At 42.9% G+C, this 18,316-nt stretch overlaps 1 protein-coding gene across 1 annotated transcript in view; it reads left to right on the plus strand.

Annotated features, from left to right (window-relative positions):
* The first annotated feature begins 11,772 nt into the window (after nt 1-11,772).
* Nucleotides 11,773-18,316, plus strand: part of wdr11 (WD repeat domain 11) — a 65,848-nt gene continuing 59,304 nt past the window's right edge. The window contains exons 1-4 of the mRNA XM_031578885.2: nt 11,773-11,994; nt 13,296-13,407; nt 14,650-14,803; nt 17,856-18,029. Of these exons, the coding sequence (XP_031434745.1) occupies nt 11,909-11,994; nt 13,296-13,407; nt 14,650-14,803; nt 17,856-18,029 (526 nt within the window). The 5' untranslated portion in view covers nt 11,773-11,908. The remainder of the gene's footprint in view (nt 11,995-13,295; nt 13,408-14,649; nt 14,804-17,855; nt 18,030-18,316) is intronic.

Consider the following 18,316-nt stretch of genomic DNA (forward strand, 5'->3'; position numbering starts at 1 on the left):
GAATACTTTCAAGTTTGCAATATCTCACTCTTGCTTTTTAATTCCATGCAAATGTCAGTCTGAGATTCTTTTTATTGCTTTCTCACTTTGCATTTTGCCAGACATCAGTTTTTTCTCCTGTGGGGTTAACGTAAATTTCTTTCATTCATTCCCTCTTTTCGAAAATATCTCCAGAAGTATTTGTACTTCTGCCGGGAAACTGGGACATGATGTGGAAAAATGCAGTGCATTGCAAATCACACTTGAATGAAAAATATACAATCTGAAATTTTGAGATAGTGTATACTGCATATTAAATTTGTAAATAAAAAGACCCTTATTTCTGATTATGCCATAATGCCATTACCGTGTAATACCATAATGTAGCTGTGTATATATGTGACGTTTGTGAATTGTCTTTGTCATGTGCTAATATTTCAATGGTAATACCACTCAGATTAACAACTATCACTTTTATCGAGTCTTAATCCATTCGCTGCTTATAATCCTCATAAAACAAAGGTTGTGTGTAAAAGAAAGACAAAATGGCCTCCTCTGTCTCTCTATTAATCCTTTTCCATCTTCAATCTGATGTCATTGCCGAAGGCTAATTCTCCAGGTGGCTTGTGCTAATTTCCCTTGAATACAAAGTTGATATCCAGGTTTTGAAGGGCAGCTTCAGGAAACATGAGGGCACCAGGGTTCTGTTTTAATCTCAGCCAAAGCTATAAACTTTGCAGTCACAATATGTTTTGAAGGGCAGGTTCAATAAAGCCTTTGAGGCCTGGGGTTCATTTTGGGAGCGCATGAGTCTTGCTGGGCAATCACTTTGCCTCTTCTGGCTCCTCTCAAAAGAATCTTTAATAGCTTGGTCAGAGTCTCTTTGGGATCTTTATTGTGATAAGGCTCTGTCCATCTTTCTAGCTCTCTCAATCGCTTTTTCTCACAGGAGCACCAGGGTAGAACTTGAATGTTTCCCTGCTGAAAAGGTGATGGATGACCCAACAGCATTTCAACAGATCCAGCAACACATACAAATGAACCTTCCAGTTGCCCACCGTCTCCTCCTGTTACTCTGGCGGAGCCATGTTGAAGTTCCTACTATAGAGGGGGGCTTTGGAGATCATCCTGTCCCGGGCCTGTGCAAGACACACAGCGGGTCTGTTTCCTGTCAGCAGCTGTCACTGCCTAGATAACTGTGGATTACTAGAGACAAAAAATGAGGGCCCAAGGCTCAAAACAAATGGCAGACACGTCAATCCATTTAGCAGATCCCAAACTACCTTGCCATAAGCAATAAAGGAAGCAATATATACTACGAAACGGGTTAGTAATGAGACATGACTTATTTTGCAGATTAATGTCAAAGAAGCAAACACAAACTCTATTTTGTGTGAAACACGGGGCAATGCATTATATGAATCTTGTTTTGGCCTCTGCATGTTACTCAGTGACTCATAACAAACACACCAGGATTGGGCAGAACATTCAATTCATGGCATAAATGTCAAGGCCATGAATGTAACAATATAATGGCACAGCTGTGTGGTCCATCCACTCTTACCCACTGCAGACGGTCACTTGGTTGTTCTGGTAGAGCATGGAATATATATTTTATTATTAATTTTAGAAAAAAGGGCAATGTATTTCTTCCATTGTTTGTTGCATGCATGCCATGTGATTCCAAGGCGCAATAATCATTTTGGATTCAGGACTGTTTCCCGAAGCCTTCTTAATGCTTCATCATTTGTAAGTTATACCTTAAGCTGTACCTTAACATTTCGAGGTGTTTCCTGAAACATTCTTGGCTAAGTATACCTTCTGTATAAGATACTTTCGTAAGGTTGGTCTAGACCACTCTTAGCTTTATCTTAACACAAATGCTTTGGAAATAATGTGTTAGTGTCTGGACATAGGCCCTGCGATGTAAGACCAATATACGTATGTGTCACATAACATTTTGTAATCTATGAGTAACATCTAGCCTACATCACTCCTTCTTTGGGATTTTTTATTTTATTTTGACTTGCCTAGTATTTCTTGTTGATGTTCTTTCTATTAATGATCACCGGTGCTCCAATCTGAGTCATGCCCATCAAACTCATCTCACGCATACTCAAACCTACATGTATGACAAAAATCGATGCCAGAAACATGGATTCAGCCTGCTAAGGTATAAGTAGGAAAGATCGATGCCAGAAACATGGATTCAGCCTGCTAAGGTATAAGTAGGAAAGATCGATGCCTGAAACATGGATTCAGCCTGCTAAGGTATAAGTAGGAAAGTTTCTTCTCAGGGGAACTCTTGCCAAGTCATTTCAGATACGATGTCTCAAGTTTAGCTTTTTTTTATTCTATGCAATGCCATACTAGGATAAATGCCTGTAGGTTTGGCATATGATGATGCATTGTGTGGACTTCGGTTGCCCGTCAGCTTGTGAAGTTAGGTAATAACTTTGAGACATCCAACCTTTCTTATGTTCTGTGTTATTTTTTACAAATTCAACTTGCACCTGCATCAAGTTGACTATGATGGACAGTTGACCATGATGGATTCATTACAGTAACCAAAATACAGTATTTCCCAAAATTATTTTTAATATATGCCATGTTGCATTCCGTTATTAACACAGGGAGGATAAAACATGTATACCCTAGATGTCTTTTCTCGTATGAGGCAAACCTTGGGGAGAAGGTTTGTTCAGGTGTACCTAGCATACACTTCAGACTTAATTCTAATAATATGTTCTCCACACTGAAATCTGTTGGTAAGTGCTAGTGTACAAGACCAAATAAACACTTTTCAAACACAAGGCAAGTAGGCACCAATAATTCAGTAAAAATCTCATTATCATTGCTTTCACCTAATGTCTGACATTATGAATCCTGTAGTAATTATCCTCTCTCCAACTAGCCTGTTGATTGGTTCTTTGGTCACTTCAATCATAATGATCATGCATTCATTAAATCATCTCCTGTGTTGAGGCTGAGTCTGCTGCAAACCTGCTGGCTGTAGAGAGGACTACCCACGCATTGAAGGTTTAATGGATAGTCCAGGTGTGGAGCGTGAGATTAGCAGACATTAAAGGGACAGATTAAGCCACATCTCCTACACAGAGCTCTGCTAGCATGCATCTGTGAAGGATACATCTGAGGGTTTAATGGCTACATTTGTAATTATCCGATAGCTCTTCCAGAGCACCTATTTCTGGGCAGAGTGCAAGGATTTCATTAGACACCCCGCTCCCTCTCTCCCTCCTGTGGCAGATGGCAGGGGTACCAGGGAGCCACAGGAGATGGGTGGGAAGAGGAGACACAATGGTGAGAGGTTTGGTAGAGAGAGGGACACCTCAAGTGTGTGCTGAGATAATGAGTTTCCACAATTAACTTTTCTGTTTTTTCCCCCTATAGCGTTCACTGTCCCTTTGAACAAGTGATTCTTCTTGTTGCATGAGATACCTACTGAGCAGGTGCACTTCTATGTGTATTTCCAGGGGTGCTCTGCCCACAACTAATTAAAAAGAGACCCTCCATGACACCACCCACTCCAGTTAAAGCTAACTGGCAGAGCGTGGGTTGACACATGGCAGGGGTCATCCTTGTTATACTCTCTCCATAACAATGTTTTTGTACCTAACAGACACCCTGGGCCCTGCAAAGGCAGGAGCAATCACAAAATGATGAGGTAGAATAGCATGACAAAACACAGAGAGGGAAGTGGGGCCACATTGGGACCTTCTGGTGATTTGACATTAGATGACACCGGCATATGTTTGGTTGCCCAACAATCTGATACAAATTCTCATGAAACTGTAGCAGACTGGAAAGTCTGCAACATTTGTCTCATGTCGAATTCCATTATAATGGTTATTGTTTCTATTAAAGCATAAATTGTTGACAAGTGCCATGTCTTAAGGCTTATCCGTACAGCATGGTCGAGCAGTAACACACATGGTACTTATGTTCCAACAATGTGGTTCTCTACATTGTGTCAGTAAAGACAGCACACATGCAAGGGAAGTGACTCTGGGAAGAACACCGAAGTGTGTATTCATTTGGCTGCTGGGTTTTTAAAACAAGTAAACCCATTAACCACTTTGAAAAAAAAGAGAAAGGAGCAGAATGTTTGTGTGATGGGATGTTGTTCTGAAATGAAATAGTTGAGCTGACAATTTGGATACCATATCAACTGTCTTCAGACACCTCAGGTGGCTTTAGCATTTCAAACTGAATTCTCCTTGTTGTCTGTTTGCTCTCCCTCATGTATTCATTAAAACCTGCATGGAATGAACACATGTAATTTTCTCATTTTGTCATATAAAATATTTATCCATTACACAATGTTACTGAGTAATGGCATTTAATATGAAAGTGCATGAGGCCTCATGAGATTTGTAAAGGTTAACTTCATGCAAAATGTGGCCGGTTTATTCTCTCCCTCACCTTGTAGGCTTTCCCACTGTTTTCACATTCCATGTGCTTGTGTTGGACAGAGATGAATGGTTGGTGGCTGGAGGAGAAAAACAACCAGACCGAATATAATCAACTTTCAGCTTTTAGGTTCTCTTTCATCATCTTAGGCTCGAGAGCCACCTATTGGGAGGGACATCCATACAGACATGGGCAGAAGCATTCAAGCCTCCGCTGGGCATGATTACAGAGGATTTACGGTTATTTTGCAGCTGTTCTTTGCAAAAGCTAGAATCCTACCATGCTTCTTAGAATTACACAGGCTACACGTCTAGATTATCTCGCACAATTTCGCTCGCACCAACCTAGCTAGCAAGTGGCCCCTTTGCCCCAGCTTCAGCACCAGAGACTCACAGGGAGGTGAAGAGCAGTATGACTCCAACCAGGATAACAGTGACCATGCTACAGCTCTGGTTGCCTCCCAGAGCCTAGCAGTGCTCAGTCGAGCTGACCAGGGCGAAATGAGTGCATCTGGGGATGCCCTCCCCCAGCTTGTGAGCGTGATTGGCCATGCCACGCCATGCTCCAGGGAGGATGATGACCCGTTGAACGCGTGAAGCCTTCCTACCCCACCCCCTCTGACCCCAAGGGAAATCGGCCTTCCTGACGCTCACACTCTTAGGGAGTTCAGTCCAAGTTCTCGGGCCAGCAGCCCACTGGACACCCATGGGTGCCCACCCGCCACGCACAGCAGCTTTAGCACCGTTTCATGTGCTGTTGAGAGAAATGTCTCCCCCCAACACTTGGCTTCAAACACCATCTGGCTGGGGGGGGGGGGGGGGGGGTACCACAATGTTCAGGGCACAAGCAGTGTTACCACACCCTTTGCACCGCACCACTCACACATTCTCAATAAAGGCTACTGCCCAGTGTTGTCTGAGAATAAACAATCAGCCTTCAGCCAGAATTCAGTTTGCTGTGGAACCCCCCGCATTTCAACAGTATCATTTCCCCTCAAACAGATAAGAATCAGTTCATTTTCTAGAGGAAATCAATTCGGTATTAGAGAAAGTGGCAATTCAGATGGTTCCCCCAGAACAAGCACACCAGGGCTTTTATTCCAGATATTTCCTAGTTCCAAAGAAGGGTGGTTATTTACATTCTATCTTGGATCTCAGGAGTGTTGAACAGACATTTACAAAAATACCATTTCAAAATGTTAACATACAACACCCTGTCACAATCGATACATCAGAATGATTGGTTCACCAATCGATTATTCATCAATCGATCTGAAAGTTGCCTTTTTCCGCATTGGCATATATACCCCACACAGAAAATGTCTATGCTTTACCTACCACGGCATTTGCTAAGATAGCGGAACTGTTGTGGAGGAGATACAGACAGGCAACCTCACGGTGAATCTCTTTGCCACGCACGAAAACGCCCACTGTCCTCTGTACTTCACGCTACAGGGGAGGGACGCGCCCCTCTGCGTAGACGCACTAGCCGACCCATGGCCCAACATGCTGCTCTATGCTTTCCCCCCACTGTCTGATTCACCCCAGCGTAGCCTGGGTGAGGGAACAGAGGCTGCCACTGATCTCCATAGCACCCAGGTGACCCACAGCACCATGGCTGACGGAGATGTCCCTGCACAGCCCCACTACTAATACATACAGACCTACTGTCTCAGGAAAACAGGGAAATACACCACCCCCACCTACACCAGCTGGCGCTCTGGGCTTGGCCTGTAAGAGGTCCAACCTCAATGCACTAGGACTACCCCCATGTGTGGTAGCCATCATCCAGAGTGCAAGGGCTTCGTCCACTAGGTCATTGTATGACTAATTGGCAAGTTTCTGAAAAATGGTGTGACACCTGCCAGCTGGTGCCATATCAGCATTCTGGCTCTGACATATGCTTTCTGCAAGACCTTGAATTGATGAATAAGGGAAAAACCTTCTCCACCATTAAAATGTACCTGGCAGCCATTTCTGCTCCAATAATGACACTGTGGGCCAGCACCCCCAGGTACATGGAGGGGGGCCACCGTTCCCTGTTTAATAGAAGGCTTGTTCCGTCATAGAACCTCTCTCTGGTGTCCTAACAGCCTAAAGCCTAACCCTGCTTTTGTGTCAAAGTGCATCCCTGAATTTACCTGTGAAGTGGTGGAACTAACTAACTGCTTTTCACCCTCCTACTTTTTCCTCCACAGACGATCAGAGGCTGAAAACTCTGTGTCCTGTGTGAGTTCTGATTGTATACCTAGACAGGACAAAGGCTTGCAGGAAGAGTGACCAGCTCTTTGTCCACTCCCGAAAGAGAATGATGAGTTACTTTGCTCAGTTAAAAGTGTGTGTGTGTGTGTGTGTTACTTTGCTTTAGCATGAGTTAAAACACTGAGTGGAGCGATCCACCAAGCATGCCCTGCTTGTTTCACGAGAAGCGAATACGTCCACAAAAAAATAGCAGCACAGTAACAGCTTCTATGCCCATGAGCGGCGGGAGGTACCACCCGTGGCATTGGACTTGCGTTGCTGTCTGGCCAGACTTGGGGCAGTTGGATGCTTCTGCAGAGGTTGGGTATGGATGTCCCTCTTCTGCAGGGGTTGGGTATGGATGTCCCTCGCAAAGATGGCTCTCTCCACTGGGGTTCTCAGCAAGTAACCGATCATTTTCATATTTACACTACGGAGGTTTGAAAATAACTGAGATGATAGACCTTTTGGTGACTGCTCAGATTTTATAATGAGTTTACTTGAAATAGTGCACCTCGTGTTTTTTATTTATTTATTTGTATAGATAAGGATGAGATTGAGAGGGGGTTTACAACCCCAGGCTCTCCATCACCTCACCTCGAGTACTGAATACCACAATCCACTATATTCTATATTTTATGTATATCCTGATCGCCATCTTTTCTGATCTTTAACTAGAGATAATATTATATCTTAGGTATGATAATAAATTATACTAGCATGCTCAATACTTTGCATCAATGGCAACATAAGATATATCATAATAATTATGGCATCTCTAATTCACTATGACTAATCAGAGAATCATTAGAAAATATACGCTCAATACAGACAACATAAAGTTTACTTACTGTGGTGAGTGTTGCACTCCTCGTGACACAAATGTCAGTATGACATTCCTCCTGATAAATGAAATGAATATGAAATTGTCAGGATTCACAGGAAAGGACAAAAGAGCAGAACACGAAATGCAGGGATAATAGAGAAATTAGGCTTTTAGGTACACAAAGGAATACAACAAAACCAGGCGGGCAGAATAGAGTGCAGAGAGCAGACCAAACCAGAATCTATTACATGGGCTGGGACCGACAACAGAAACGGTACAGACGAACGAGCTAGCAAAAACAGGGTACAAGTGACTAGGCACAAAGGCAAACAAGGAATCAAGAAAACAGGTATGATCAGGACATAGTGAGCGACAAACTGACAGAGAACCAAAAGAATCCACAGAGAATACACAGACCAATTATACACAACGAGAGACACAATGGGAAACAGGTGACAACATGAGAAATGGGGGGGGGGGACTAACAATGACAGGAAGTGACATGACAGGTGAGGGGCGGAGACAAGAACACATGGAACAACAGAAGCACATGTCAAAATGAAACAGAAACATATGGCACAAAACCCAAGAAGAAGTGCATATGGCCGGCAAGATGGCCAAAACACCAAACTTCCAGCTGAAACCCTGACAGAAATGTTCAAGTCTGCATTTTGTGTTGATGTAAAACACTGAGGTCTCTGTAGATCATTTGTATATGAGATCTCCTTCTCTCAGCATACCGTTTTGACAGCATGTAGATGGTTAATAGAAAGGTCAAATCAATGTGAAGCTTCAAAGATCACAGTACTGTTCTTCTTAAGTCTTGTTCTCTTCATTCCACCCACTGCTTGGCACCGCTTCTGCCCCTAACACTTTTGACAGCAACAGGGCTTCTAACTCTGGCACGTCCGTCCTGATCCCGTGCAGTGCTGTTGTAAAAACACTTGCAATCCCAAATCCTTCTTTTGTCTTGCTTCCGTTTTTTCCCATTCACTTCGATGGGGAAGCACTTCAGAAAACTTTGCAACCTTCAGGTTTCCGACCTCCACAATTAAAAAACATCCAATATGGTTGCTGCAAATGCTGCAAAGCCATTTCAGTGTAGTCAGATTGGGTAGGTTTTAATTTGATTTTTGCAAGTGAAAATTCATTTGGACAAAATTTGGGATCAGTTTGGCGGTTTTCAAACATATACATTTTATAGGTTAATTTGAAACGAAACCACCAACAATATACTCAACCCAAGTAGAGGTGGGAAAAATATTGATGCAGTTTGGCTTGAGGTAGAATCTTTTTCAAGATGCTAGAGGAAACCACTGCTTTCAGGATTTAGCACTTGGTGCAATTAAATTGCTCACTCTCCCCATATCCAACGCTCCGGCTGAAAGAGCATTTTCTCAAGTCACACTGCTAAAAGATGACCCCAGAAATGGAATGGGATTGCCATTCACACTGCTTAATTATGACATCAGAAATGGAATAAGATTGCCATTCTTTGCCAGTTTGATGGAGGTGTACTCAGGGGTGACACGGAATGGATGGACATTGGCTACATCCCATCCTCCCCGACAGCTGATGGGGAGGTTTGACTCCATGATCCATGTACTAGATAGCTCAGCCACACTGTGCATAGTTCTGCATAGTACAACGTTCTACATAGTACAAAGTTCTACATAGTACAAAGTTCTACATAGTACAAAGCTCTACATAGTACAAAGTTCAGCTGTGTTCTTCAGTAGCCTGTTCAAGTTAGGCTACAACTGACAGCCTGTTCTGCATCTAAATTAGAACATTAGATTTAAAAGATCTTGTGCACACAGCTGTCTGTTTAAGAATCCAAGAATTATAATAATTATTAATCAATCATTGTGCATGCAAGTCTACATAATTATCTTAAATCTTGAAACTAATCTCAATCTACACTGAATGCACTCTGAGTGCAGAGGAGAGAGGAGGAGAATATGTGAATAGATTATGTTGTCATTCTGGCTGCTTTAACATGACAAGCGGTAGTTGTTTTGGGTTGAGAGAAGTGCACCAAATGATGTCAACAAAAGGCTTCGTCATTAGTTAGCAGATGTGGTGGTTGGCTGCTGTTGTTGTTTATTGCTATAGGATGATTTATGCAGGCTTTTCCTGCTGGTGTGCATTGCTACTTATGAAAGTTACTTATTTAAAGCTGCAGTAGGTAACCCTTATAAAAGTAATTGATGTCATATTTGCTAAAACTGTCTCTGTGTCTTGACAGTAGAACATGAGACAGACAATCTGTGAAAATTGTGTACATAAAATCTTATGGATTTTTGGTCCAAATTGTATTGTGTACTATTAATTTTGTTTCAAGAATGACAAAATAACACATGAACACACAAACACACAAACACACACTGTGGTAAATAAACAACCAGATCAACCAGATGCTTGTTTCCTGTGAAGTCTCGCACAATATCCCACACAGCGCCCCCACCCCTCCCAGACCTTAAAGATTTTCTATGGATTTTCTATGCAGGTGATAAAAATACAATGTGAAAAATATAGAGTTAAAAACAAAGATAAAATATGTTGTTTGTTGTTTGTTTTTAGGATCACATACAGATCTGTGATATGTACCCTTAAACTCTACTGATATCCTGAAAGAGCATCATCTAATGTATTGTCAAAGTCATGTAGTCTTAACGCAATAAGGACAAGAAGACCAAACAGAATGTCTTTCATCAGCGATTACTGCCAAGATACAGTTCCCCAGGGAGCTCAATGATAAAGATCCTGACACACAGAGAACTTTACACAGAAAGAAAGGATTAAGATATTCTCCTCTCAAGGGCACTCTGCCCTATCTCTTGGGTAACTGAGGCACAACAGTGGAGATGCATCTTCTTTGAGTCTACAGTGTGGTAGTAACTGTGACAAATAGACCGTTTGTGAAAGTGCATCCTGACTTCCTGGGTTCCGCTCTATAAATACATAAATCCATGAATAAATCAGTAAAAGAATAAATCAATAAATCAACTTCTGCCATCTGTTGCGATGCACCGTGTGCAGAGTGGACAGATGCTCCTTCTGAAATACTCCTCAGAGTGATTAAGGTTGCTTACCTTTCCCTCAGAGTAAAATGTAATTAAATGAATAAGCCATTTTGTCTTTGAGCAACGTTCAACCTGCAGAAACCTCAGCAAATATATTGGCACGTTTTTTTTTATAATATATATTGTTGAATTAATTTTAGGGCATTGTTTTCTTTACTTCCCTTGATTACATTCACACGCAAGACAGGGACTGACTCTCAGGCTTATGAGAAGTGGCAGATGGATGAAAATGGAGCACAATTTAACTTGAAATACCTGCACTGAAATAAAAGATTGAGACAGATGTGAATTAATTATAGATTTAGCGGTAGTATGGCATGGACAACTTGTACAACTTTCATTCAGTAACAGGCGAGACTATGCATTTCAAACAGAGACATGCCATCTCCTTGGCTCTGCAGTGAGTGCTGAGGGAGAAATTGCCATGCTTGGTCAACAGGAGGAGAGCAGACTGGCTTATCAGTGACAGTTTGCAGAGAGAGAGAGAGAGAGAGAGAGAGAGAGAGAGAGAGAGAGAGCAGAACAATTGACTTTTTTTTTACAGCAACAGACACAAGGTTAGTTTCTCTCCTGTCATTAATAAAGCAGTTTCATTTCCCATAAGCACCCTGTCCCCCTGGCTACTCCTCTTATTAAGACCATAGACTCACAAGATGAAATACAAGGAGGAGGAGAAGCAGCCCTGTTTGTATTGATTTGCTTTACTGATTTTCAGCTTAGCCAGAAAGGAGATGTTTTTCAATGTTTTGATAGTTTTTGTTGTGTTCTTTAAATTAAATTATTTAAAAATGTGTTTAATATGCGTTGTTTCACCAAACATCCCTTACTTTGGACATGTTTGTTTTCTTTGTTCAGTTTATAAGAAAATGGTTGCCTTGTTGAATTGAATGTCATAATTGTAATGTAGATAGACACCAAGGTACTCCCCACTTTGATTTGATGTCCAACCATCTCGTGATGCTGACAAGGGGTTTCAAATTATGTATTAGTGTATTAAACCTGACACCTTACATTTTATGTAGATATATATAAATGCTTTTTGTTCAAAACTGAATGACGATGAAACACCTGAAGTGCACAAGAGCACCTGAAATGTATCATTTAAAGCATTTCTAATTCAACTTCTTGGTTTTCCCACGGCATACGGATGCTGCTATCAACGTTTGTTACCTGCATGGGAACGTATCTTCTCTGAAGACGATTTTCCTACGGAACGTTATGCTGGACGGTGCAACCGACTGAGTCAACATTTCCTGTTTACCTCAGGCACTGTCACAGTAAAATACCCTGTTTTTGATGCTAGGAAGTGAATGCTTTTATTATAGCATTGTTACATAAAGACCAAAATGATTCCATATACTGTAAATATTAAACTTGCAGCGCGGACACTGACTGGAACCGTCCATTTACAGAACAAAACAGCAGTTGATTGGTGAGTGACACCTAGTAGCAGGCTAGGTTAGTTAGCTAGGCACCTATCCAGAGTTGCGAAGAAGACTCCAATAAAGCTCACGATTTTACATTTCATGTCAGAAGTTAAATGTTACCTGGTAATGTTAGGTTAATGTAATGTTAAACATGAATGGTTATTTTTTTTGTCAACCCGTGTTTCTTCCGTTTATCATTATTTTCCTATTGGCATGTATGTTATTAAAAAACGTTAATTAGCTAACGTTAGTTAACATCAGATAGGTAGTTAATTTGGAATTTATCATGAGATAATATGCTGTCAGAGACATGACCAGACCAGACAGGGTCATGGACAGTTTAGCTTTAGCTTGTTAACGTCAGCAGCGAATAGGTAATATACTAGATTGTATGACCAGCTTGGTATTCCTCAGAATGTTTCACACGTTTCAATGTTTCAATGTTGCAACATTCTACTACAACACATTAGCTCTGGCATCAAGCGGCATGCTACTGTCCTCGCAGATTGGGCAATGAACGTCATTTGACCTGGTATTTTAAGGTTGCATTTATGTTCTTATTGCCTTCATTCCGACACAAAATGAACGAAACTTCAACAAGCACAGAAGCTTAGACTGTGATCTCCTAAAATGTGTACTCAGTGTCAGTGTACATTTTTTGTAGTGATGCATTAAGTGGCCAGTTCTCAGTATAAAATGTTTCACTTTAGTGTGAGTTGAAACTAGTTTATGTTGCTTCTGTCAGCAGCAGTATACTACATTTTTGGCAAGGAAATGCGTTCTGCTCTCAGCATTTGGCTGGGTTGGGAAGGTTACAATGGCATTGGCATTGCCATCATAATTACTGTTGTCTTGGCAGCAGTTTGAGACTCTGAGATGCTAGTGGCAGTTTGTGAGATTTTACAGCTCCTCTATCTGAGCTGAGGTTATGCCTGACGCAGTTGTTAAATTGTGATTATTATGCATAGTGTGGGCTGTATAACTGATGATTTATGAATAAGTGTTGTCAGGGATCAATATTCTATGCATCTGAACTTAAGTTTCTGATTGTGTTATTGAACATCTAGTGCACCAGTACTTGCTCAGTAATTTTTATGCTACATACCTGTGGTGATGAACTTATATATCTTATACTTAAGCATATCGTTACCAAGCACAGTTTTCCCTGGAATCTTGATTCAGAACCTTTACTCAATCTCTTCTCTCTCTCTCTCTCTCTCTCTCTCTCTCTCTGCCTATCTCTCTCTCTGCCTCTCTCTGCCTCTGTTCTGTCTTCTCATCCTCACATCCATTGTCCTCCTGTCAGGGGGTGGCAGGGACTGATTGCCCAGGGATGTCACTCCAGCATCCTCATTGTTGACCCAAAAACCTCCCAGACCATTCAAGTCCTGGAGAGGCACAAAGCCAATGTTGTCAAGGTGAGTTTGAACGATGCATGCAACAACGCTGCACTTTTTAAAACCCCTGAGAAGGAGTTAAACTCCTATTGATCAGACAAAAGCACAGAGGCTGCGTGATGAAATGAATTGCAGTTCAGACAAACACACTGATGTATGCTGAAATAGGTGCTGGTGGTGAATAAGCTAAGTCCATCAGCCCTGATGGCACTGCCGAGGATATTGCTCAATTAGATAGGGTTAGATTTGACATTTTAACATTTATTACAAAGGAGCTAACCCCTATAAAGGCTACGCAAGCAGTACAAAAACTGAGGGTGGATGATGTATGCAGCTCACAGGCCCCTCTCTAAACAACCATCCCAACTGTATCCAGTTCATGACATTGAATTTAAAGTTGATAAATGAAAGGTTAAAGGGTTATATAAATACTGCAATTAGCTTTGGTCCGCAATCCAGTTGGAATCTCTCAGATCTAAGTTGGATGCAGTGCATTAGCGTCCCGTGGTTTATCTCTGTCCCAGTGTGGGCATTAGGTGGTGGCCACAGGCAAGGTGTTTGTGGGTGAGTAATGACCCATAAACTCTATGGAGTTTATCAGTGCTGCGGTCTGCTCCTGGCCTTGTAGCCTCCACCTATCCATGCTTTTTAATCTCGTAAACTGTAGCACAGCAAAATACAGGGCCATCCCTCAACCTCATTGCAAGTAAACAGCCAAAGGAAGAAAATGACCAAAACAAAAAGACTGATAAAACCCTGGGTTGCAGGGGCTTTTTCAATTATTTAAACCATACTCAGCAGGACCACTAAGAGAGACGTGTCAGGTTCACTCAATAAAGTTGGTGGTTTCTGCCATTAAATGTCCATGATTTTATGATATTTTGCTTTTCTGCACTGTTAGGCTTAAGTAGGTGTTCTAAGAGCTTTTTTAAAGTCTTCTTTGGCACTTGTTTTTGTCTGAAAATTTCAGTGCTTTTCCCCAATTTTTACTATTTACATTTAGTCATTTAGCAGACACTTCTGTCCAAAGCGATGTACAAAGGAGAGAACAGTCAAGCTACGAGCAATAGAGACCTAGTGTAACAGTGAATACTATTTTTCATAAGAAAAAAAAAGAAAAAAAGTGCAGGAATGTAACTGCTGTAAGTGCAAGTTAAGTTACTATGTGTTATTATCTGTTTATTCCTTTTTTTGTGGTCATCTACTCATCTAACAGTCATTTTTCTCTCTTCTGTCATTCTTCTTCCATACCTTCCATCACAGGTGAAATGGTCCAGGGAGAACTATCACCACAGTCTGAGTTCGCCCTACTCCCTGCGGCTGGCCTCAGCTGATGCTGCTGGGAAGATCATAGTGTGGGACGTGGTGAGCGGCACGGCCCACTGTGAGATCCAGGAACACACCAAACCCATCCAGGGTGAGCTGCACTACAGACAAATACAAATCATGTACTTGTCTACTTATTAACTACCAAGACCCGAGTTTAATAGCACATCCTAAAAAGGTTTAAGACATAAGGATATAGTAAGAACAAGTAGACTATAAACAATAATGACTGCACAAAAGAAAATGAATGTATATATTACCAATTAGAAGATTATTAATACCACCAGTTGTTTCTTGTACAAGGTCTGGCACCTTTTCCTCAGACCATGTGTGGATTGGTGTGTGTGTGTGTGTGTGTGTGTGTGTGTGTGTGGATTGGTGTGTGTGTGTGTGTGGATTGGTGTGTGGTGTGTGTGTGTGTGTGTGGATTGGTGTGTGGTGTGTGGGTGTGTGTGTGTGTGTGTGTGTGTGGATTGGTGTGTGGTGTGTGGGTGTGTGTGTGTGTGGATTGGTGTGTGGTGTGTGGTGTGTGGGTGTGTGTGTGTGTGTGTGTGTGTGTGTGTGTGTGTGTGTGTGTGTGTGTGTGTGTGTGTGTGGATTGGTGTGTGGTGCGTGTGTGTGTGTGTGTGTGTGTGTGTGTGGATTGGTGTGTGTGTGTGTGTGTGTGGATTGGTGTGTGTGTGGGTGTGTGTGTGTGGATTGGTGTGTGGTGTGTGGTGTGTGGGTGTGTGTATGTGTGTGTGTGTGTGGATTGGTGTGTGTGTGTGTGTGTGTGTGTGATTGGTGTGTGTGTGTGTGTGTGTGTGGATTGGTGTGAGTGTGTGTGTGTGTGGGTGTGTGTATGTGTGTGTGTGTGTGTGTGGTGTGTGGTGTGTGTGTGTGTGTGATTGGTGTGTGGTACTGTTTCTCTGTACAGAGCTGTGCACAGATCTTTATTGTGGTGTCCTGGTGACTGACAGTGCAACTTATTCTACTGAAATGAAAACTGCAGCAGCAAGGTGGGAGGGGCGGATGAATATATCAGTCAGTATTATCAGTAGTGTAAGATAAATTCAGTTTAGGTATGAATTTATTAACATTTCATTTCTATTAGCAATGTATGCCCAGTTAACCAGTATAACTGCAGTTATAAAACAGGGTTCAGACAGAGGGGCCTAAGATAACATTCAAAGCACATGCTTTCAAGTTTAGAATGACCAGTGACATAAATTCCAAGGTCATAGGGCAGCCTGGGCAGGAGACAGATGAGATAGGGAAACTATCTGTAAGAAGGGAGTTGGAGACTCACAGAAACTTAATTGTCAGGCCAGAAATTACGACTGAAACATGCAAGTCACAGAGAGGCGTATACCTGGAGGCCCTCAGTGAAGATTGGACTTATAAACCATTATGATCACATGTAAAAATCAGAACGCGTTCTCCAGCCGGGGGTGACAGAGCTATTGTGAGCTCGGCATCTCCGGCTGAATCTTGTCCAATCTTAAAACCAGTAAACTCAGCTGTATCAAACCAATTGCTACGTGTGGCGGTCCATTACTCTGATTTCTCTGTAAACCAGCACGCAGATAGATCATTTGAAAATAAACAGTAGTGAATCTCAGAGAGTCGATCTGTGTGTCAAACTTTTAAAAGCAGAAGAATGTTAGGGATGTAACTGTCAAAACAAGAAGTGTTCCTCATTTCTTCACTTCTTTGTTTTGTTTTGTTCAGAGCATGCCTTTTTATCTCTGCACACACTCTTCTCCATCTGGTAACATCTCTCCATCCTCTCCTCCTGTGATCTCTCCATCCTCTCCTCCTCTGATCTCTCCATCCTCTCCTCCTCTCCTCCTCTGATCTCTCCTCCTCTGATCTCTCCATCCTCTCCTCCTCTGATCTCTCCATCCTCTCCTCCTCTGATCTCTCCATCCTCTCCTCCTCTCCTCCTCTGATCTCTCCATCCTCTCCATCCTCTCCTCCTCTCCTCCTCTGATCTCTCCATCCTCTCCTCCTGTGATCTCTCCATCCTCTCCTCCTCTGATCTCTCTTCCTCTGATCTCTCCTCCTGTGATCTCTCCATCCTCTCCTCCTCTCCATCCTCTCCTCCTCTCCTCCTCTGATCTCTCCATCCTCTCCTCCTCTGATCTCTCCTCCTGTGATCTCTCCTCCTCTGATCTCTCCATCCTCTCCTCCTCTGATCTCTCCATCCTCTCCTCCTCTGATCTCTCCTCCTCTGATCTCTCCATCCTCTCCTCCTCTGATCTCTCCATCCTCTCCTCCTCTGATCTCTCCATCCTCTCCTCCTCTGATCTCTCCTCCTCGGATCTCTCCATCCTCTCCTCCTCTGATCTCTCCTCCTCTGATCTCTCCTCCTCTGATCTCTCATCCTCTCCTCCTCTGATCTCTCCATCCTCTCCTCCTCTGATCTCTCCTCCTCTGATCTCTCCTCCTCTCCTCCTCTGATCTCTCCATCCTCTCCTCCTCTGATCTCTCCATCCTCTCCTCCTCTCCTCCTCTGATCTCTCCTCCTCTGATCTCTCCATCCTCTCCCTCTCCTCCTCTGATCTCTCCTCCTCTGATCTCTCCATCCTCTCCTCCTCTCCTCCTCTGATCTCTCCATCCTCTCCTCCTCTGATCTCTCCTCCTCTGATCTCTCCATCCTCTCCTCCTCTGATCTCTCCATCCTCTCCTCCTCTGATCTCTCCTCTGATCTCTCCATCCTCTCCTCCTCTGAACTCTCCTCCTCTGATCTCTCCATCCTCTCCTCCTCTGATCTCTTCATCCTCTCCTCCTCTGATCTCTTCATCCTCTCCTCCTCTGATCTCTCCATCCTCTCCTCCTCTGATGTTCTCCCTGGTTCTCCTCCTCTGATCTCTCCTCCTCTGATCTCTCCTCCTCTCCTCCTCTGATCTCTCCATCCTCTCCTCCTCTGATCTCTCTTCCTGTGATCTCTCCTCCTCTGATCTCTCCTCCTGTGATCTCTCCATCCTCTCCTCCTCTGATCTCTCCTCCTCTCCATCCTCTCCTCCTCTGATCTCTCCATCCTCTCCTCCTCTGATCTCTCCATCCTCTCCATCCTCTCCTCCTCTGATGTTCTCCTCCTCTGATCTCTCCATCCTCTCCTCCTCTCCTCCTCTGATGTTCTCCCTGGTTCTCCTCTTCAGATATGGACTGGCTGTGGGCTCAGGATGCCTCTCGGGACCTGCTGTTGGCCGTCCACCCCCCCAACTACATAGTGCTGTGGAACGGAGACACTGGCACCAAGCTGTGGAAGAAGAGCTATGCTGAGAATATTCTCTCCTTTTCCTTCGATCCCTTCGACCCATCCAACCTGGCCTGTAAGCATCACCCTAATGTGAATTCACATATGATCAGTTAGGTGGTCACAGGGTTAGACAAACCCATGATTTGGAAAGCTCTGCCCTAGTGTTTGTAAATACACCGGTTTTGTTGAAAACCAGAATGTTTCAGATGAATGTCTCCATCTGTTCAAGCTGGTACTGATTCAGGTGAATTATGCTGTGAATATGTGTATGCCAATTTGTTTATTGCGAATTGCACACAGACTCCCTTTTACATGATTTGAAGTAAGTATTAGTCAACTGACAGCATTGTTTGTGATGCT

Source organism: Clupea harengus, chromosome 13 (genome assembly GCF_900700415.2).
Source record: "Clupea harengus chromosome 13, Ch_v2.0.2, whole genome shotgun sequence".
In the NCBI taxonomy this organism is placed as follows: Eukaryota; Metazoa; Chordata; class Actinopteri; order Clupeiformes; family Clupeidae; genus Clupea; species Clupea harengus.